Below are 23704 nucleotides of genomic sequence, written 5' to 3'. Positions count from 1 at the left end.
AAAGCACAAAAAATAGGAATATTGGGCTGCCTCTTAGAGAAATGCCAAAACTGTGGTAAAGAAAATATTTTTGATACAGTTCTGCATGTTCCTAAAAGCTGGGAAGATGGTGCTTTTAGCACAGCAAACCTTTTGTTGACACCATTTTTAGGGGGGGGAAGCTGCAGAGGTACCAATATTATTAATATCACATCAGGGAATACAATGGGGACCTTGTAATGAGCCATTGATGTAATTAAATATCAAGAGGATCCCTGACCTAAAAGATACAGAAAATAATGGTAAGGTAGACAGGTTCAGGTAACCTGTCCTGTTAGGTTAAATCCTAAAATGTTATATAACAGACACTAAGGAGCATTCCTCATGTGTTCTTATTACTTCAAATCAATGTACTGCCAATATCAAGATGCATTATAGAGATGGAGTCATTGTCCATCGGCCACAACTGATTTAAACCAACAGAAGGAAGAGCTGGCTTTGGGAAAATAAGGCGAGAGAACATTCTGTTTATTTTTTTGCAAATGTCTTGTCAGGAATTTACAGGGGAGATTCCCCGAATCTGCACATGTCTCTATAAAAGTTATTAAAAGATAAAACAATTCAGGAGACCCAACTCTTGCTCATTACACCCACCTTCTTACCCTTATTCTACCACACCGTTTTGGACTTGTACTTTTTTGGATTTTTTTTTATTTTAATTTTTTTTATTTGTAGACTCAAAATCCTCTATATTTGCGGTGAGACAAATAAAATTAACCCTTAAAAAGCATCCATCCAACCTAGTCGTACACGCCTCGAAAAAATTATAAAAACTTTACCACACCTGTAGGTCTAGTGACATGAATAATCTACTCGACCTAACTGTAATGTACTTGACCCGTACACTGGTCCCAAATTGTGTTATCCTAGGCAAATATTTTGTTTTAGAGAACCGCATTTTTAAATATGAATGTTCAGTATTTCTGCTGTACAAAAAACTCTTTTGTGTGATTTAATAGACTACATTTTTGCACCATGTATAATAAGAATCTAGACTACACAACTCTTGACTTGCCTCTTAGGTCATTAATAGCATGGTAATCAGTGCGAGGGTAGGAATGTTTCTCAGTTCATGTTTAACAACTCACTTATAAAAAATATATCACTAAAGCATGATGCGAGAGCGCACAGTCATTTATGAACAGCACATTTCCTTGAAATGGCTACAAACCTTCCCACTAACATGTAGTTTTACTGACTAAACTATATACCAGATAGACATTAAACTGTGGAAATTGGGTTTCTGCAAAAATAATTTGCATTTTTTTACATCACGTGTAAATTTGCTTTCATAACTACTGAAATTTATTTTGAAAAGTTTGTACAGTTCATGTTCGAGCTATTTAAATGTTGTGTACACTCAAAATCCTCTAACTTTGCGGTGAGACAAATAAAACTAACCAACCTCCAGGATAAAATAAGTAGCAAATTGTAAGAAGGCATATACTAACATTTGACCTCTGTCCCTGAACACAGAACAAATATGACCAGATAAAAACATGATCTAAAGGCATCTTTATTGCTCAATAACTTTCTGAGTGAACAGAACACATGTTCTTTGTCAGTTCACCAGAACGGGCCAGTGGACCTAAAAATAGCTCGCCCTGATAAAATCCGACTCGCCATAGTGAGTGGGCGAGAAGATTCCTTGAGGATTGACATAGAACCGTCACTTTGTTTTTACACTCTAAACTCTGTCAATCACCACTTTAGGATTATAGCTCCTCCTAAATTCTCCTGGACAGTACTACTTCTTTCCTCTTGCACAAACTGGTGTTTGGGAAGGATCAGAGAATAGACATTTTTGCTCAGTTCTAGCCACCACCGGCCAGCAAGGCAGAGAGACTCTGTGCTCATGAGGGATGAAGGGAGGGAGAATGTGCATCCGTTTATCAAGCACGCGGAGCGGAGTAATCAACCACTTGCAGCTTGATGTACGTAAGCAGAAATATGGGTTCATCTGCATTCCTCTGGGGTTCTTAGGTATAAACAGGATAAAGGTAATAACAGTTTTTCATTTTTTTTATAGACTTTGCATACAGATCCAGACCTATTGGGAATGGTCTGAGGGCAGGTTTCAGCCCTATGGGAGGGACACAAACATTCAGTGTCATGTCTCATTCAGGGCCAAGTCCTTCAGTGCTTCTCCCTGGAAGCGCATCATATGCCAGCTCTCGCTTGTGGTCAGGTCCACTGCCCCTTTCTTCATGTAGAAGTCCATGGCCATCTGGTTCCAGTCCAGTGCTACGAGCTGCAGCCGACTGAAGTTTCGCTCCACGCAGACCTGCAGGAAGTAAATTACATTATTATTAAGTTTAGTGAGCCCCGTCTGCCACCTAACACCTTCACCCTACCTCTGTGCATCTACCTACATCAACAATCCACCAAAGTTCAACACTGCTCAGCCCCAACCAAATCAATATATAAAGTAACTTAATTACACACTTCCACAATGAAAACACAGTTTCTTTAACCCCTTCGCTGCGGGGTGTTTTCCCCCCGCTGTGCGGGGGGAGGGGGGCCGCGTGCGGCTCCACCGTGCTGGTGACGAGCTCAGCTCGTCACAGCCACACCCGTTTTAAGAACGTTCAGCACAGCGGGGAAATTAGCCCCGCGTGCGAACGCTCCAACAGCTGAGCTCGTCAGCAGCACCCATGTGGTTAATCCTCATTAGGGCATGCTCTGGCATTTGACTCACAGCCATTTCTGTTCATGACAAAAAAGCTGGATGAATTATCTATCACTGAATGAAGTCAAAAACACTTCTAGCATCTTTGATTGGCTCATTAGATATGGTTACACAACACTCACCAGAAACAGCTGATCATTTACCATCATCCAGAGGCGACCTTCTGGCCACTGAGAAGACTCATTTGATTCCGCACCACCTTCAATGCCCTCTCAACACACCTCTTACTCCCACCCACACACTCTATGACCTCTCCCACAGACCCTGGATTATCTATAGGACATCCATTGATGAATTCCTCATCTTTGCAGCATGCCCACTGGCTCTTGTGGACTTCAACCTTCCAGGCGACTTCATGCTCGAAACTGTAAAGTAAGCCTTTTCTAAAACTCCTCACCTCTCTAGACCTCACCACCCATGTGCCTACACTCAATGGGGCAGATTTACAATCCCCTTGCGCCACTTTTGCATTTATTTAACATGGAAAAAGTGACGCAAAAGTGGCGCAAGGGACTTGTAAATAAGCTCCAATTAATTTAGGCAGTACACTGGATCTAGTCCCCTCCACCTTACACACCGTCTTACGTCAGGGTTTCACACCCAGGGCCCGGATCAGTTGCAGTGATCTCCGTTTCATTATTTCACACTACAGACCAAAAAATATTTTCAAGAACATCTCAACAAGTCCCCTTGTCATGCGCCAGAGTTAGGCCTGGTAGGGTATAGTGCCATTTTACACGTACACGTTTCTTTCCTAAAGCTGCCTTCACTTTGTCACACCGCATTTGACACATGTTTGCATTTGTGACACTTGGGTTTATTTCTAAGAAACACTGACCTCACTGACATGAAGAGCTTCATGAGAACACTATCACACTGCCTTGGCGTTACATGCGTGATACAAATGTGTTTGTTATTATGTCCATATGGTGACACAGCTATCTGTAGAACACAAACAATGGCACCCATGTCACAATCTCAGCCCAAGGTAAGGATGCTCTTTTCTATATATATTCTTTTGTTTCCAAATACAATCAGAAGAGACGCTTCTGCTGACTTCGAGGGGTCCCTGCATGCTGAAGCTTTTGCCTAGCAGCTGAGCAACATCTCCGTGAGGGGTGTCCAGTTTGTGACCAAGAAGGAGTCCTACATCCTTACCCATCAGGTAAAGGGATTAGATCATCCAGAAGTGGGTTTCTTGGCAGACCATACATTCACACTCTAGATTCGTAGGTTAGGGTTTGCATATGTAATGCAATGGCCCAAGAGCAATGAGGACGCACTCCCAGTTGATGAAATCTTTCGATTTATTAAAAGGACACCAGCAGCTTCAGTCCGGTATTTGGATCCATTTCATTGTTCCTTGTTTCCTTGCTTTTGCTGACGTGTTTCGAGGCTTCAGCCTCTTAATCATAGCTGGCTTGGAATCTGCTCGGAAGGACTGTTTGATGCTTCGATAATTTGCATGTTTTTAACCCTCAGTGGGAGTGGTCACTGTGTTGCATGTAGGGACTTGTGGTCCACTCAAGTACCATTATTTTCTTATAGTAAGGTTCGTCATCTTCCTTGATTTTACAGCATATTTGTTACCCTTCGTGGGCCCCCAGAGTGAGTTGCTGGTTAATGAAGTCCCATCTCCTGAGCTGAAAACAGGCTTGGACATAGTTCAACCACAGCTTCGCTGTCATTGTGTTACATATATATATATATATATATATTACCTACTGGCGGTCGTCAGTAGGTATATATAGTTAGGATTTTTTTCCTATGGGATTTTTGAAAATTCTATGTCGAATAACTTTGGCGTTTGAGGACGGAATTGGCTGAAATTTTCAGGAAAATGGAACATTTTGTTTCTGAGCAGCCCCTGAAAATTTGGGGGAGTTTCGTTAAGGGGGGGCCGAGATAAAAGGGGGGTCCCAAAACGCGTTTTTCCCATGCAATTTTCCATAGGGCGGTTGGACTCACTTTTAGCTCGAATGGCTGAATGGATTTCCACGAAACTTGGCAAAATTGTAGATATTGTTTGCCCGATGTGCCTTTGCTAGGTCTCAATATATGTGCTCCAGTGGATTTTGATAAATTAACGTTAAAAAAAATATATATATCTGTAACAGCGCTCCGGTTAGCGCCCCAGTTCGCGTACCTGATGCGTAACGGAACTTCGCGAAGCGAAGCTGATTGGCTCTCTGGTGTCTGTCAACATTCTAAACAGTCCGGAGCGGCCGCCATCTTGTCTCTCGGTAGGATCGAGAGACAAGAGGTGAAGAAAAACGAAGGGGGAAATTAATGAAAGGGGGCAAGGTAGACCCCTCCTGACCCCCTAGGATTGATGAGGGGGCTATTAAAGGGTCCCGCGGGGCAAAAAATAAAAAAATTTAAAAATTCTGTTTTTTCACGGTAGAGGCGCTACCCAGTACGCGAACCGGGTAGCTAACCGGTAGCGTAACGGGAGTCCGCCATCTTGTGTTTCGGTCGAATTTAATCACAAGATGGAGGAAAAACAATGTGGGAAATGGGTATAAGGGGGCACGGGAGACGTATCCTGACCCCCTAGGTTTTCTGAGGGTGGCTGAGGAGGCCCATATGTGCGGAAAAAAACCCACATTTTTTTTCAAATTTTCGCAATGTTGCGCAAACGGAACGTTTACCGGTTCGCGGCACCAAATTGAGCTAACGGGAAGCTACCCGGTGCGCGGACCGGTAGCGAAACAAAAAAATATATATATACATAAAAAAATTGTATTAAAAACATACAAAATATATTTTTCGATTTAAAGAAGAATACATTTTGAAGCTTTTGATATTTGCTATTAAAAAACCATTGAAATTCACTGAAAAAACCATAGGTTATAGACCATATATAGTTAGGAATTAGCATTTACAAAACCTTGAAAATTCACTGAAAAAACCATAGGTTATACACCATATATAGTTAGGAATTAGCATTTACAAAACCTTATTTTACTCACACAAAACCATTGAAATTCGCATATATAGTTAGTTGCACTAACTATATATCTATCGCGCACCCGCAATCCACTGCTGATCATGTCACATATTACATCATTCATGACATGGTCAGTGACATCACTGATGATATCACTGATGACATCTCAAATGACATCACTGATGACATCACTGATGACATCTCAAATGACATCACTGATGACATCACTGATGACATCTCATTTGATATTACTGATCACATCACTGATGACATCATTCATGTGATAATACGATGAACCTCTTCAGACTCTAATATAACCTTAGATACACTCAGTGTAAACAGACACTCACAGACTGTCACTCATCCATGGAGTTACACACACACCTAGTCAGTCATGCAAAGAATCAATCACACCTCCATTTTCTCAACTATACAGTTATACACACCTTACTTATTCAAACATATATTAACACATATTTACTCTCTTATACAATCCCGGATACAAGTTCACAATGATCCATACAGCCACTCACACATTCACTGGCTCTTATGCACAGTTATTTATATATGTCAACTCTCAAATGTACTGTGTTTTACATATGTACTTACTTTGACATGTAGCACTGAGATATCCATTCACTCACCAATACACTCATGCACACAGTCAACCGCCCATACAGCTGTTTCCACATGCACTTTTGAACCCATACATCTAGTGAATCAACTGCTCACACATCTATGCACAGAGTCATACACCTCCCAGCCACCCACACACACACTCAGTCTCCCATACAAATACTTAGGCAACCAATCAATAACCCATATAGTTACTCATATAGCTACTGATCAACACATGCAGCAGTTTACAGAACAACAGATATAATGATGCACAAATTAAGACAGTTTAGTCACTAACCCATGCACTCAGTGAGACACATTTAATCACTCACTCATACAGTCAGTCATGCACCTACTAAATCCTTCATCCAGACACTTATAAATCCACTCATTCTTCAATATGTAAGACATATTTTAACTTTACAGAAACATACAGTCACTGGATGTTGTCATCAGTGATGTCATCAGTGGTGTCATTTGAGATGTCATCAGTGATGTCATCAGTGATGTCATTTGAGATGTCATCAGTGATGTCATCAGTGATGTCACTGACCATGTCATGAATGATGTAATATGTGACATGATCAGCAGTGGATTGCGGGTTATGTTATGTTATGTTATGTTATGTTATGTTATGTTAAGGGGATGCTTATATAGCGCACGGCTACTCCGAGGAGTGTCCCGGCGCTGAAAGAGCCTCGGCAGGTCAGAGAATAAAAGAACGGGTAGGTGACAGAAAACATAGAAGCACAAGCGGAGTCTATTGCAGGAAGAGGAAAGTCTTCAGGTCTTTTCTAAAGGCGAGAAGATTAGAGCAGGATCTCAAGGAAGGAGGGAGATCGTTCTATAACTGCGGGGCAAGGAGTTTAAATGAACGCCCCCCACAGCGGGCACGCCGGATCCTGGGGATCGCTGCCTTGGCTTGTGAGGAAGAGCGCAGAGATCTGGCTGGAGAATGAAAGCGGACCCATTTCTGAAGATAGCGGGCACCTATACCTTGCAAGGCTTTAAACGCAATGGTCAAGGTCTTAAAGATGATACGCTTCTTCATGGGGAGCCAATGGAGAGTCTTCAGAAGCTCACTGGCCCTTGATCTCCTGGGGAGGCCGAAGATGGCACGGGCCGCTGAGTTCTGAACCACCTGCAGACGCGATAAGAGGTATTCAGGCAGACCGAGGTAGAGAACGTTAGAATAATCCAGCCTGGAGCCGACCAGGGCCTGGACAGTGATCTTCCTATGTTCCAAGGACAAGAGCGGCAGGAACTTCCTCAGCATTTTTAAAATGGCAAAGCATTTGCCGACTAAACCTGAGACTTGGGCCCTAAAGGAGAGACAATTATCAATCTGAATACCCAGATTTTTAGCAGCACCAGAGTCGCCGGTAGGGGGAAACATGGCTGCCGGCCACCAGTCTTTCCATTTAGGGACGGCGGGGCAGCCAAAGAAAAGAACTTCGGATTTGTCGGAGTTGCACTTGAGACTGTGCCGACTGAACCAGACAAACACAGCCCCAAGGCAGCCCCGGATGGAAGCCCCGTCGAAGTCCTGTCCCTTATCACAGGTAAACAGGAGTTGAGTGTCGTCAGCATATGAAACGATCTGGGCCCCTAAACTCTCCGCGAGCGCCGCCAAAGGGGTCATATAGATGTTAAAGAGTGAGGGGCTCAGTATTGAGCCTTGTAGCACTCCGACCTCCAGAGGCGGCATAGCGGCAGAGAAAGGTGGAGCCCAGATCGTTTGCTGCCGGCCAGTGAGGAAGGACCTAAACCAACTGAACACCGTCCCCCTTGGACCTATCTCCCAGAGTCTAAATAGGAGGCGGTCATGGGGGACAGTGTCAAAGGCCGCTGATAGGTCAAGCATCACCAGCATAGCCTTTCCTCCTCTGTCCAGGGTCTCTCTAATCATCTCAGTGACCTCGAGCAAGGCAGTTTCAGTGCTCAGGTTAGAGCGGAAACCAGATTGTGATCTATGCAAGATGTCATGGGACTCCAAAAAATGGGACAGGGTGGAATGAACATGTTTTTCGGCCACTTTCGCCAATGCTGGCAGAAGGGAGATGGGTCTGTAGTTGAGATGAAGCTCTGGTGACAAGTTGGCCTTCTTCAGAAGGGGGAGGATGAGGGCCTGCTTCCAAGCTTGAGGTACAACGCCTGTGTTAAGTGAGAGGTTCAGAATGGGATTAATGATGTGATTGAGGGAGGGGGCCATGCGTGCCAAAAATTTTGCGGGGCACGGATCAAGAGGGGAACCTGACTTTAGTTTGGAAAGAAGATCAGGAGAGGATTGAAGGGAAAGTGGGGGGGAACTCCAAAGGGAGGGAGTGGGCGAAGTCTGAGAGGAGTCAAAGAGACTTGACAAGAGGGGGGAATCCTGGGTGATGGTACCAAAAGAAGCCTGAATGGCCCTAATTTTATTAGTAAAGAAATTGGCCAGTTCAAAGATCCATGACTCCGAATGGGTCAGTTTAGGAGTGACCCAGGGGGGTGAGATGAAATCCTTAACTATTTTGAAAATTTCCTTACAAGAGTTGGAAGCACCCTCAATTTTACTAGCTAGATAGGATTTTTTACAGGCTGCAATGTCATGGTGGTAATCCCTAATCAGTTCCCTATAGGTAAATTTGGTACTGGCGTCATAAAATTTACGCCAGGTCCGTTCTGCTTGTTTGCATTGTCGGCGTTTAGCGGCAAGCGCCGGTGAGAACCACGGGGCAGAAGATCTCACTGAGCGTGGCTTGGGAGGGACAGGAGGGGCAAGGATGACCAGTTGTTTCGTGAGCCAGTCCTGAAAAAGATCCAGGTCGGTAGAGAGCGAACCTGTCAGTGGGCAAGGGTGAGTCTCGAGTGAATTGGCGAGCGTGGCTGGAGTAATATTCTCGAAGGCCCTGGATGGAAGCGCATCACGCCAGTGGCCTTGGGCAGCTTTCCTAATAATAGAAGGGATCTCAAAGGCCGCTTAGAAGTGGTCTGACCATAATACCGGGGCAAGGGAGGTAAGGGTGATAGGGACAGTGGAAAAGATTTGGTCTAAAATATGCCCTTTACAATGGGTAGGGAGACAGAGATAAGGTAGGTGCTGAAGAGTAGAGGTAATGTCTTTGAGTTTGATGTTGTCTGGGTCGTCCTCCTTATCCATGTGGATATTGAAGTCGCCCAGCAGCAGACAATGATCAGCTCTAAGACATAATGAAGAAATAAGTGCGTGAAGTTCTTCTAAAAAGGTGCCCATAGGGCCAGGGGGTCTATAAATCAGCAGGCCGATACAAGATTGGTGAGGAGATAATGAAAGGGAAAAGGCAAGAACTTCACAACCAGTGATGTTATCAACTGGAATAATAGAGCATACAATAGTCCTGTCAATGATCATGGCGACACCACCCCCCTTTCCCTTGCATCTATCTTTCCTATAAATCACATAGCTCGGGGGAATGGTGCAGGCAATGTCCGGTCCCGAGCCTTCCCCAAGCCAGGTCTCAGTCAGGAATAAACATTGCGGACTGGAGTCTGACAGAAGGGTGTAAATGTCGACTGCATGCTTACTTAAGGATCTAGTGTTAAGTAGCATGCATCTGGTGCTGGGGGAAGGTGGGGTTAGAGAGGCAATGCGGCGATCGCCAGGTTGCCAGCCACACCCGGAGCATTTGTTAATCAACCGGGATGGTTTGGGAAAGACTACATTACAGGAGCCATTGGTATGTCTTAGCGCCAGGAGCTCACCCCTAGAAAAAGAAGAAGCCATCACGAGGAGAGCCCTAACGAAGGAGGTCTGCGCCCGGGCACCTCCGAAACGCTGACGGGCGCAGACGGGCTTTCCTTCGGTGCTCCTTAGGTGCCTCCGCAGCGTGCGTCCGCTGCGCGGAGGGGAGGGCACTTACTTTTATGGCGTCGCTGGCCGTCCGGTGCGAAGCTGCACCACTAGACTGCCACCCATGCAACAGCCTACCCCTAAGATGGCCGCCACCAAATGCGCGTCAGCGCGTCCCCCGGGCTCCCTCAGCACCTCTGAGTGCCGACTGGGGGGCTGGGAAGGTTGCCGATCGGTTGGCGCGGAGCAAAATGAAAGCAGGTAAGAAAGAAGTGGTTTAAGATAGAGAAGAGCTCTAAGGTCACCCGGCTTCCGCCTCAGGTGCCTGGTGGTGCAAAGTGCGGAGGATAAAGTAAAAGTGTGCAGAAGCTAGTAATCAGCTTAGAAGGCTATGCAAACATGGTCACACACTCACACTCGTAACTGGCACAAAATTGACAAGTTAAAAACATATGCAGCAACAAACAATTAAAACCGCTAGTCATCAGCGCTAAATATTCACTCACACCCGGCTTCAGCCTCGCGGGTGCGCGATATATAGTTAGTGCAACTAACTATATATGCGAATTTCAATGGTTTTGTGTGAGTAAAATAAGGTTTTGTAAATGCTAATTCCTAACTATATATGGTGTATAACCTATGTTTTTTTCAGTGAATATATATATATATATATATATATATATATATATATATATATATATATATATATATTCACTGAAAAAACCATAGGTTTCACACCAGTTATAGTTAGCTGGAAGTTTTACTCGCATAAAACCATTGAAATTCCCACGTTATAGTTAGTTGGACTCACTATAACTTGCGCGTGGAATGCACTGCTGATGACGTCACATATTAAATCACTCATGACATGGTCAGTGACATCACTCATGACATCACTGATGACACCATCCAGTGAATGTGTGTCTTTCTGAAAAATAAATATGTGTTATATATGTATATGTAAAAGTTGATGGAAAAATAAATGTTTAAATAAGTGTTTACATAGATTTTATTTTTTTTAAATTGATTGGTTAACTGGTTTATTAAGTGTATCTTAGTGAATACATATATTAGAGAGTAATGTTTAAATATTTAAATATATGTATTAGTGTTTCCCTTTGTGTATAAGTGGCTGCATGGGTTGGTGAGTAGCTACATATGTATGTATATGGGTTATTAGATGTTTTTCTTAGTATCAGTATGAGTGTTTGTATGGTTTAGTGGGGGTATTACTTAGCACATAGATGCATGAATGACTGACTCTCTCTTTGTATGTGTTTTGAAGACAGCATATGTGCAGGACTGTATGTGTGGATGAGTGTGTATATGTGTGTGTTAGTGAGTGAATGACTGTCTTACTAGTGTCTTTCAGCCTGATTCATGAAGCGAAATAGCGCCCGCAATGGCTGCGAAAATGCAATTGCGGGTGCAAAACACGGAATCGGCATTCATGTACAAAATAGCGAATTCGCAAAAACAGAATAGCGATTTAAATAGCGATTATGCTATAATAGTCGCAGATTCCCGGTAGTCGCGCATTTGCGATACGGAAATAGCGACCAACCACGGAATCTGCTAAATGAATAGCGAAACGCAATATATTCTCAATCGGCATTCATGAAAAATATACAATAGCGGAAAACCCCAAAATCGCAATTTAGCGCGGCGCAAATTAAGGACAACTCAAAGCAGGTGGTAACCATAAAAGCCATGATTAACAAAAATTTGAAAAACAGTTGGCCAATCACCAACAGGTCCAGGCCTGACCAATCACACATAAGGACATTCAGCAGCAGCAGTAGGCGTTCCACAATGCCAGGAATGTACATGGTGGTGAGGCGGCGAAGGCTACAGCGAGCAGCACGGAGGAGACGCATGAGGCAGGAAAGGATTTACCGGCAGCGGGTCACCTTGCTGGGCCAAACCAGAGAACAGATATGTGCCAAATACAGGCTGAATGGGGAAATGATCACCTGGCTGATACATGAACTTGACCCCCTCATGCAGCACCCAACAAGGCGGAACAATTCGGTGCCTACACATATGCAGGTATTGTGCAGCCTGCACCTCCTGGCCTCCGGCAGTTTCCAGGGCATAGTAGCGGCTGCTGGGGGGATATCCCAGCCCACCATGTCACGCTGCCTCCACACTTTCGTTGACGCCATGCTCACCCAGCTCCACCGCCACATCACATTTCCCACGAGCCAACAGGAATTGGACCTGACAAAACTTCAATTTTACAATGTAGCCCATTTTCCCCATGTCCTCGGCTGCATAGACTGTACCCACGTCGCCATCTGCCCACCAGCTGCCACGGAGTATATGTACCGCAACAGGAAGTCCTACCACTCCCTCAACATACAGATGGTCTGCAATGCCAAGACCATCATCACTGACATTGTCGCCCAGTACCCAGGGAGTACCCATGACTCCTTTATCTTCAGGCACAGCGGACTCCACACACGACTGATCAGGGGAGAGTTTGGGGAAGGACACCTACTTGGTAAGTACACTTTGTCGACAATGTCACATTGCTATGAAGTAACTGCGCTGCACAGGCAATCAACATCTGCTGCTCTCATTCAGGTGACAGTGGCTACGCCCTACGGGAATACCTTCTGACCCCTTACCTCAACCCTGCCACACCTCAGCAACGGCGCTACAATGTTGCGCACATCCGGACAAGGAACTGTATAGAAAGGACATTTGGCCTGCTCAAGAGCAGGTTCCGTATACTGCACAAGACAGGTGGGGCCATGTATTACAGTCCTGCTGCCTGCTGCCGCATTGTGGCTGTCTGTGCAATGCTTCATAACATTGCAACCAAGCGCCGGATACCTGTTGAGATCTCAGGCAGTGAATCAGAAGGGGACGACCGGCCACCAGCACATGCGCACCATGCACGCGGGGAGAACCCAGCTGAAGGCCACAGACGTCGCAACCACATCACAGCGAACAATTTCTAGCCCACCCTCTACCACCACCCCACATATCACAATTGCATGCAAAATGTAATGATCACACAAGGCTAATGTGTGCACCAAAATAAATATATTTGTTTCATTCACAAGAAAAAGGTAATCTGTACAACTATTTACAACCAACAGTATTCCTTCATACTGCATTGTGCAAGTCCATGGCAGGCTTATAGTCAGCCTGTGCCTGTGCATATTGGGCAGAGTCAAGTGCGCCTCCTGCGCGTGATGCCCAGCCGCCTCTGAGGCTCATCCTCCTCCGGGGCACCTGTACCAGGCGTTGCCCTGGTGCTGCGCCTAAGTGGCGGGACCAGTGTTGCAGATTGGCTGCTGACGCTTGAAGCCCCCTCACTGCCATTGTCACCCCCTACAGTGGCAGGTACAGCTGGAGGGTGTAGTGCCATCACCGCGGTGGTTAGGTGCTCCAGGACCCTGGTGATGTCCTCACAGCACTGAACTAGTTGGTGCTGCTGTGTGAGGGAGCGGCGTGACAACTGGGAGGTGGCATTTGCAGCCACATAATTAGACCGGCTGTAGGAGGCCAGCCGGCCCATGAGTTGGTGGTGGCGCCGGCTTGCTGCCCTGCGCTGCTTGCTCATTGCCGCAGTGTTTGCCTCCATGGCTGCAGTCATGCGGCCCATGGCCGCCGTCATGCGGTCCACGCGGTCTCCCACTCCCGCCACATTGCGCCCAATTTTGTGCAGCTGGAGCTGTATGGCACCTTGCTGCTGTGACTGGCGCTGGTGGATCCTGAGCATGCGCCTCTCTACGCTCATACAGGCATGGAGATGTCCATTGCCCCTCCTGCTGATTGGCCGCTGTGTTGCCGCTGTCGCAGGCCCAGATCTCGTAGCACCAGCTGCAGGTGGTGTTGCAGCAGGCGTTGCTGGTGCGGCAGGGACTGGGGGCACATTAGTGGGGTGCCTGGCTCTGGCTGCGGGTGGGACGGCAGATCCAGATGCAGCAACGGTGGGGGGCCTGGCCTTGGCTGCGGGTGGGACGGCAGATCCAGATGCAGCAACGGTGGGGGGCCTGGCCTTGGCTGCGGGTGGGACGGCAGATCCAGATGCAGCAACGGTGGGGGGCCTGGCCTTGGCTGCGGGTGGGACGGCAGATCCAGATGCAGCAACGGTGGGGGGCCTGGCCTTGGCTGCGGGTGGGATGGCAGATGCAGGGGCCACAACGGTGGGGGGCCTGGCTGCTGGTGTTGTTGCAGGGGCTGGTGCCTGGGTTTCTGGTTGTGAATCCTCCTCCTGGGCCTCCTCATCTATCTGCAGCCTCTCGCTGTCACTGCTTTCTGCGCCACCTGTGAGGGTAAGTGGATACTCATTAGTTGCATGTGACTGGCAGACGTGCTGATGTTACATGCATGCTGGGTGACATTCCCTGGATGGCTGTGGATTTGCGTACTTTGGGACCTGTCTGGCTGCATTGGGGTACTACTACATTGTGGACATACTACATCTCCCACAATGCTTCAGGGCATTCCCTGATGCGCAACAAAGGCATGACTAAGGGCCAATAAGTGAGCCTATTTGGTCAGGGACGGTCATAGGGGACAGGGTCGCAGTCGCATGCCACTTACCTTGGGTGTCTTGGGTGGGGCGGGAGGAGTCCAGAGGGGTGACGCCAACGCACGCCTCCCTCTCAAGGGTGTTCTCGACCTGGTCCTCCAAGGGTGTGTTGGGTGGGACTGTCGGTCCGCCACCTCCAGTGCCCGATGCCTCTCCAAGGCGCTCCGCCACCCTCTCCTTGGCACGACCTCGGAGGTCATACCAGCGCTTCTTAAGCTCCTCCAATGACCTATCGGCCACACCCACCGAGTTCACGCTGGAAGCTATTCCCAGCCAGATCCTCCGCTTGTCTTGCTCTGGGACCTTTCTGGAGTTGATCCTGAAGAGCCTGTCATGGTTGGCCACCACCCCTTCAATTAGGTTCTCGAGCTCCTGCTCTGAGAACTTCAGCTTTCGCTTTCGTCCTGCGCTGTTGCTGGGGCCAGGGACAGGTTCCTCAGACATGGCAGCAGATATGTCGCTATTACAGGCGGTTGTGAAGTCGCTATCGCTGGTTTAGCGTCTGCTTTCCGACTTGCTCCCTCGGAGGTTTGCCTCACTGTGGTGTTTGGGGGTGGGAACTGCCTGCTTCCTGGTTGTGATGTCATCACTGTGCTCGGAAAGCGACTTCCCGTTTTCCCGATCGCGCGAGAATGCGAGTCGCATTCCCGATCGCACGGGATTGCGAGTCGCATTCCCGATCGCACGGGATTGCGAGTCGCATTCCCGATCGCACGGGATTGCGAGTCGCAATCCCGACGCAGGTAGCCGGGAATAGCGATTTTTCTGCGTTTTTAGTTGGTCGCTAACGGATTTAGCGCCCGCGTGCGAGTCGCTATTTTTTCCCCGAAAAGTACATGAATGCCGTTTTGCGTTTCCTCAATAGCGAGTCGCTATTAATCGCTATTAGGGACACGCAAAACGGCCCGTACATGAATCAGGCTGTTTATCATTAACTACATATGTTTTAATGTAGTATATGTGAATATTGATGTATATAAGTGAGTATAAGTGAGAGTGAGGGATTGTAAGAATTCCTGTTCAAATAAGTATGTGTTTCTATAAGTGATTGTTTAAGAGAGTAAGTATGTGTAAGTTTCCTTAGAAGTAAGATGGTAGTGTGTGTATAGCTGTATATGCAAATAAATGGATGTTCAATAGTTTATTTGCATGTGTGAGTATGTGTGAGAGTATCTTTTGGATGACTGTCGGTGTGTAACAGGATGTATAGGTGTATCACTACATATTATGAGTGAGTATATGTATGAGTGACTATATAGAACTGTTGGTGAATGAGTGGATGTGTATATAGATGGTGGAATTATTGAATTGATTTTTGTAACTGGTATGGGTATCTCCATTTTTTTCAAAATTGTACCTTCTATTATTGAATATGTGTTTCAAGGGTTACATTACAGTGAAAGGATGTCTCTCACTCTGTCACAAGGATGGTGTCATCAGTGATGTCATGAATGATGTCACTGACCATGTCATGAGTGATGTAATATGTGACGTCATCAGCAGTGCATTTCACGCGCAAGTTATAGTGAGTCCAACTAACTATAACGTGGGAATTTCAATGGTTTTATGCGAGTAAAACTTACAGCTAACTATAACTGGTGTGAAACCTATGGTTTTTTCAGTGAATTTCATAGGTTTTTTAAATGCTAATTCCTAACTATAACTGGTGTGAAACCTATGGTTTTTTCAGTGAATTTCATAGGTTTCGTAAATGCTAATTCCCAACTATATATAGGGCCTCAAACCTATGTTTTTTTCTTTGAATTTCATAGGTTTTTTAATAGCTAATTTCTATAGCTATGAAATATAATATTTTTTATAAAAAATCCTATATTTTATATTTATGTAATACTATTTTTTTATGTATATTTTCCCTTTTTTTTTTTTTGCCTTGGTGCGCTCCCGGTGCGCGTACCGGTGAACGCACCGGTAATCTCAGTGTTATGGCGCGCCTCGGTGCGCATACCGGTGAGCGGCCCGTTAGCACCATTGCCGCGAACGAAAACATCATCGTGACGTATCGCGTAGCCGCGAGATGCGTCTTATGACGCACAGCGTAAGCGCACCCGGAAGCGCCCGCGTGCTTACGATCGCGCAACGTAAGTGCCGCCGGGCGCGCGGGCGCGCAGCGTAAGCGCGTCGGGTCATGTGACCTGAACATAACACTTTTCATTGGTTGCTAACATTTTTTTTTTTACAAAGAATGAAATCCCCACCCATTTCCTTCACTTCTTCTTTCACTTTTGTGACTGCAAGACTTGCCTTTTTGCTGTCGGATCTTTGTGGGAATAAAATCTTGGATTATCATGGCTGCCAGACCCTCCAGCAGTGAAGATGACTCCAATGAATTTCTTGATGAAGAGGCTCCTCAGCCGAAAGTAAAAGAACACTTTATTTGGAAGTTTTTTCTATTCCTGATGACAAGAAGAAAGTAAATGCTCCAAAAGTGTAGTGCAGGATTTGTCACACTGTCCTGTCACGGGGTGACCCCACTAAGAAATATTCATTTGGTAACTCCACAATGATTCGCCATGTGGAGAGGAGGCACCCCCAGAATTGTGTCAGGGCTCTGGCACGAGAGGCTCCCAGTGATGGGGCCTCTACTTCAACCGGAGGACAAACTGCATCAGGGAGGGAGCAATCACAAGAGCAGATTCCCAACATCCAGCCTGCTTTTAATAAAGGCGTTATTAAATGCAGATATTGCGATAAGTTACTTTGCTATGGGGAACAAAGTGTTCTGCTCATGGTTCGAGCGTGGATAACCATTGCTGCCGTTTCCAGCCCTAATTTTGTTTTGTTTTTTTGCTCCTGTTGAGCAGTTTCCCATTCCCTGTTTTTGTTTTTGTTGTAGAAAAAAAAAAAGAAGAAAAAAAAGTTATTTTCAGAACTACCTCCAATTCTCATCAAAGAGCTGTGTTCTTTAAAAATATATTTATTTAATCATGCAGACCCATGGTACGCTCCCCGGTACGCTCCCCGGTGCGCGTACCAGGCGCTCCCCCCACCCTTTTATAGCCCCCACATCAAACCTAGGGGGCCAGGGGGGTCTACCCTGCCCCCTTATGGTCATTACCTCCTTTGTTTTTGACACCTCTTGTGTCTCGATCCTACCGAGACATAAGATGGCGGCCGCTCCGGACTGTTTGGAATGTTGACAGACACCCGAGAGCCAATCAGCTTTCCGCTCGCGTACTCGCGTTGCACGCCAGGTGCGCGCCCCGGTGCGCGTACCGGGGCGCGCATATAGATATATATATTTTTTTTAACCTAAATTACTCAAAATCCTCTGGAGCACATATCTTGAGACATAGCAAAGGCACATCGGGCTACCAGTCCCTACAATTTTGCCAAGTTTGGTGGGAATCCATTCAGCTGTTCGGGCTAAAAGTGAGTCCAACCGCCCTATGGAAATTAACATGGGGAAAACATGTTTTGGGACCCCCTTTTATCTCAGCCCCCGCTTGACAAATCCCCCCCAAACTTTCAGGGAAGGAGCGGAGCGGAACGGGCCATCTTCTTTGAGAAATTCGCGAAGATTCGTCCACCGGCGCCAAAGTTATTCCCAATAGAATGTTGCGGATTTCCTACGGAAAACAATCCTAACTATAACTACCTACTGGCGACCGCCAGTAGGTAATATATATATATATAGGTTCAATAAATATTGAAAAATTGCCCTGCGTGCATTCTTTGTATATTTCTCTGAGCGAAAGAGGGCATGGGTGTCTTGGCGAAAGGTACTAGATCTCTCATCACGGTTTCTGAGGGAACAGGGTTGTCATGTTCAGTAGTTGCCAGAATTGCTCGCTCCCTCTCTGGGTTTAGGGGGGCTAACGGTGGCATGGTGAGCTAGCTGGTCCAAGGGACAACATATCCTGCAGGGGGGCATGGAGTCAGTCTGGCACCATCCTAAGTTTATGTTCTCCGCAAATATGCAGTTCCAACTGATTAGTGGAAAATATTAATAAGGATGTCAAACCCACAGCCTAATAGAAGGTAGGGTCATGAAAACCACTCATACCCTCTACTTGTCTTCCCTTTTTAAGCATGCCTTCTGGAGGACGGTATAAAGCATAGCTTCCCTATCGGTAGGTAGTTTTAACTCCCTTCTAAACAAACCCCTCCAACTCCTACCTATCCATCAATTGGTATTTACCATCTAAGTGCTTCTGTGTCTTCCATTGGTAGCAGCTCGCCCGTTCCGCAGCAGAACGGGTAGAAACCTTTGATGCAGCATGCCTCCAAGGCGTAACCCTGGAGGGCGAGGGTTACACGACAAAAAGCCGTGAGCTTTTTTCACCTGAAGGATTTTACCAAAAAGTACAGAGTAAGGCTCTCTCATTTTTTGACAAAAAGGTAAAAAGGAGGATGGGCCCCCCTCTGGATAGTTTCCTCGTATTCCCTTCCGTTCTTTTGATACGGTGGATGTTGCACCAGCACATCTCAACAAAACAAGAAATCTTCAAACATGGAAGCTGAACTCAGTATAATTCCACCACCCCCTGACTCCAGAAACTCAAACCACCACCGAATACCAGAACAAAGCTGTGGAACCAGTTTGTGATCATGTAATACAAACTCACCTTGCGACCAAATCATCCTTCTTAACTAGGGTGAACCTTTATCCTATTCTCCCACACCTTCGGTCCTTGCAGAGGATATAGGCTACCGCTGACTTGTTTTTCTCTGCCTAAACTACACCAACACATTCTACCCAGTGGCCCATGTCTTGTTCTCTGCAGACTCCAGGTCTTCAACAAGGAACCAACAAACAGCTTCCATACATCAGCATTGGTGATCACATCACGCCCACTCTTCCAGCTCTCCACGGGCATCCAGATGCAAGACATACGTCCTTCAAGGCACCCTGCATCGGGCCATCCACTGTGCCTGAACCATCTCTTTATAACACTGACTCCACAGCCACCAATTAAAAAGCATTCTCAGATCTAGACTAACCCCACCTATGACTATCCCCAGGTTCACAAAGTTGGTTGAAGATCTTTTTTGTGGTACCGACCACCAAGCGCTGGAACCTCTCTCTGAACAAGAATCCCTCAGAACTACCATGCATTGACCATGCTTTCCACCCCACATCACCCCTACACAGGCTCACCCCACACCAAATTCACATTCATCAAACAAATGATGGAGGTTGTAAATAACCACTACAGCTGCTCTATCTACTGCAAATCCTTCTGCTTCACGGACGGTTGAGTCGTATGTCAAATCTTCATATAAAGGAATATCATCTGAAATAAATGTTGTGTCCTGAGTATTTTTTGTAAGAATATCATCCCACTGGGGCAGGTTTTCTATTATCAACTGTGATGCAGCATTATTTTTGCAAACAATATCTTGTATACAATGTTTAAGTCAGAACATATTCATGTTCTGGTATCAACCTCCTATATGAAGCTTATTGTCGGCAGCGACACAACTGAATCCCCCCACTGATCAACACGCGCAACACCCAATGCCGGACACAAGGGTCTCACTGTAAACATACACTCCACCAACTATGCACAGCAAGGTGGGCAGCCTCTTACCTGGCAATCTAGGTCAGCGCTTGGGGCCTCACCAGGGTAAGAAGCATCATAATATTGATATAAGACAATAATTAATCTGGATGGAGGGACTTACTTCTGCAACTTTGCTAATAAGTTTCTTGCCCATCCCAGTTCCTGTGAAAATATATAAAACTTGGATTAGTGTGAATCATGGTGCAAAGAATTCTGATAACTGTCATGTTTCAAACATCAGCTCTCTGGAAGAACCTCCATCATGAGTTAAAGCGCCCAAACAACCATTGATTGGTGCAAATATCAGGTCATGGGGTCACACAGTAATCAGTGCCAAATGGAGATATCAAGATAAAATTCAATGTCATGGGGTCACTGGGCACACTGATTCCAATTTTGTGTTACATGCTATTTATACAGTCCGCATTTTACAAATACTTGGCCGCTTAGCACTATGGCTTGCAAACGTGTCTGTGGTCTCAATGTTGTCCACATAGGGATCATACACAGGGCTACATGTCAACAGATCATACTCAGTGAGAAAGTGGTGATGTTGGTTATTCCCCGCAGGATGAGGCGAAGGATGGTTATAGTAACCTAGTAGCCGAACCCATATAAAGGTGACACATTTTTAGGGTTGTCTCTGCAGGATGTATCACAGTGGGGATTGGTGGTCATATAACCCTTTGTCAATGTCAGTTAATTCATTTGTTTGGGGTCTTGGCTGACTCGTGCTGTAGAGGGTGTGACTGTACTTTTCTGGGTGTCAGAGAAGTTGTTTGAGTGTGGCATACATGGGTCAGATTTCATCGATGACAGGAGTTATTCTAATGTCTCGTTGCTTGGTTGATGGACTCCCTGATCCTGCGTCTCTTGTTCCCAGGTCACTTTGTACCCTGGGCATCTTGTTATCGCAGGTGTCCATGGCCGATGGTGGCTCTCTGTGATGTCTCCATCCAGCCTTGGAAAGAGTCTTGTGAAAAACAAATTCTGGCAACAGATAATCAGGGGTGTAGTTTCGGGGGATGGGGGTGTTTGGTGAGTTACACCCCCCTAATAAATGTATTTTCTGATACATAGTTAGGTACAGGTGCTTTCAGTCAGGTATGGAGAGGTGTCTGTAATTTTTTCACCAGACATTTTTACCCACATAGACATTTTGAAAGTCCTCACAATATATTGCTTATTTTTCAAAATATTGTCTTTTGGTTCAATAAATACTCCTACCAGTTCGTATTCCTCCCCCTTTCCACTGCCCCTTAGGCCCCTTTCAAACACCCCGCTTGTTGTATATTGTATTTTAACATTATATGCCAGCGTGATAGTTGGAAAATCTAAAGTTCACCCCCGTAATCTTACTGACCAAGCTACGCCCCTGCAGATAAAGATATAAATATGGGGGCACCAGTGCAGTGGAATGAGGCTTGTAGCCATCTTAGGGGATAATAAGCCCTTCCAGCAATCTAGTATAGGCCAAGGTACAAGCCCCAGGGCCATGTGACAGTAAGACCAGTGCAGTTACTTTCTGAAGGGGGCACCACACTTCCAACCCACAGTCAAGGCCACCTTAGATTTTGATGCCTTACCCAACATCCCCAGGGTCTGACCACCGAGAGGGGTCAGAAAGCATCAAAGCTCCACTAGCCACAGGGATGCCGCGGCAATTCCAATCAGACTGTTCGCTCTCACGTGGTGAGAATCAACCACCAATCTTGGCTGCTCTATCAACAGTGTTTGGACATTTCCTGTTATTCTTACTGGCCAGTCTGCCTCTGGAAGCTGTATATATAGACATAGGGCCCGATTCACAGAACTAACTTAAGACAAAATCCTAAACTTACTACTTTTGGTATTCACAGAAGACAAACTTAAGACAGACTTAAGACAGACTTAAGACAGACTTAAGTTAGGATTTTGTCTTAAGTCTGTCTTAAGTCTGTCTTAAGTCTGTCTTAAGTCTGCCTTAAGTTTGCCTTAAGTCTGCCTTAAGTTTGCCTTAAGTCTGTCTTAAGTTTGTCTTAAGTCTGTCTTAAGTCTGTCTTAAGTCTGTCTTAAGTCTGTCTTAAGTCTGCCTTAAGTTTGCCTTAAGTCTGTCTTAAGTTTGTCTTAAGTCAAACTTAAGACAAAGTCCTAACTTTACTACTACTAAATGCCTTCTGTGAATACCAAAAGTACTAAGTTTAGGATTTTGTCTTAAGTTAGTTCTGGGAATGGGCCCCAACGTGTGGGCCAGTGACAAGTCTGGAAATTGGTGATAAAAATCTGGATGTCCTCTTTGGTCTATGATGCAGTGAGTTTTTTTGCCAGAAGTGAGGGCTAGTTGGTAACAGAGCCCAGTTCGCATGGTAATGCTGTTTCCATTGCTGTGTTTGGCAGGGATTTCCTTGTACTACCCATGTGTTGCAAGTCAGCTCTTATAGTATAACAGAGGCCACTAATTCATTAGTAGAGTGTGTGTGTATGAGATTTAGGACCTAGAAAACAGTTTTGAATAGTAAATGTTTCACTGTTATGAAAATAATTCTAACAGATTTGTGCACAATCATAATATTTTTAATTTTAAAACCCCATTTTGACAGTGCTCATGTAAACAAGACGGAAAGTAATTTATGTTTCTCTGAGCTGCTTGCAGTGCTTGCAGCCACAAGGCCATTTGGCCTTGTATAGAATTAGCTGCAAATGAAGCAAAGTTGGTACATAGCAGCCTTTTGTGCACTTTTTCAACAGGGCATTTCTTTGAGTACAAATGTAGCACAAATGGCTGGTAAAAGATGCCTCCTCCTCTCTCCAAAGGAAAGCATTGGAAGTTAAGGAATCAACAGAAGCTAGAAAAGGGAGGGGTTAGGCACATGGATAAGATGCTGAGAAGGACATGCTGAAAGGCCTATTCCAACTACAGGCCCAGGGGCAAAGTCAGGCATGAGGGGTGAATTAGTCAGTGGATACAGCTAAATAATTATATTGTTAGAGATACTTTAGAATAATAGATAGAGGTTTTAGACCATCAGAAACAGAGAGGTGTGATGGGACATGCCTGGAGCTTCATTGGGCTGGTTCGGGCTCTACTTATAAATACTGAGATTTTTATAAGAATTACTATAATTGTGATACATCTGTTTTATAGATGATTTGTACAAGCCAAATAACCTTTCATTGTACAATACTAACAGCAGTGTTAGTTTGCTGTTTCAAGGGTATGTGTATGTAAATGCTCTATGGAACAGATGCTAGCTATCACCAATTTAGTGATTCTGACTTTACTAGAAGTCCGAGTCCGCCTTAGTGGGAAATGAATGTGTGACTTTCAGACAAAAGCAACGATCAGAGGCAAAGTGCTAACTCACTGAGCCATCCTGTATGTAGTCACCTCACAGAAAGACTGGTGAGTGACCAAACTAGGTGCATGTGGAGCATATACTGCACCAGGTTGCAGGTATGTAGCATAGAACAGAGACAAGTGCCCTGCATGCATAGTTCCTCTTTGCCCTGCAGGTGGCAGAGCCTGTCAAAATGTGTAGGGATGGTA

At 45.6% G+C, this 23704-nt stretch overlaps 1 protein-coding gene across 1 annotated transcript in view; it reads right to left on the bottom strand.

The window, feature by feature from the left end:
- Window positions 1-1535: 1535 nt before the first annotated feature.
- Window positions 1536-23704, bottom strand: part of LOC144797683 (thialysine N-epsilon-acetyltransferase-like) — a 124220-nt gene continuing 102051 nt past the window's right edge. Inside the window, exons 5-6 of the mRNA XM_078668407.1 lie at window positions 20300-20340; window positions 1536-2323 (exon numbers count right to left, since the gene is read on the bottom strand). Coding sequence (XP_078524533.1) covers window positions 2150-2323; window positions 20300-20340 — 215 coding nt within the window. The 3' untranslated portion in view covers window positions 1536-2149. The remainder of the gene's footprint in view (window positions 2324-20299; window positions 20341-23704) is intronic.

This window comes from Lissotriton helveticus, chromosome 12, assembly GCF_964261635.1.
Source record: "Lissotriton helveticus chromosome 12, aLisHel1.1, whole genome shotgun sequence".
In the NCBI taxonomy this organism is placed as follows: domain Eukaryota; kingdom Metazoa; phylum Chordata; class Amphibia; order Caudata; family Salamandridae; genus Lissotriton; species Lissotriton helveticus.
Note: the sequence above shows the minus strand (reverse complement) of the source record. Positions and strands in the feature narration are given on the sequence as shown.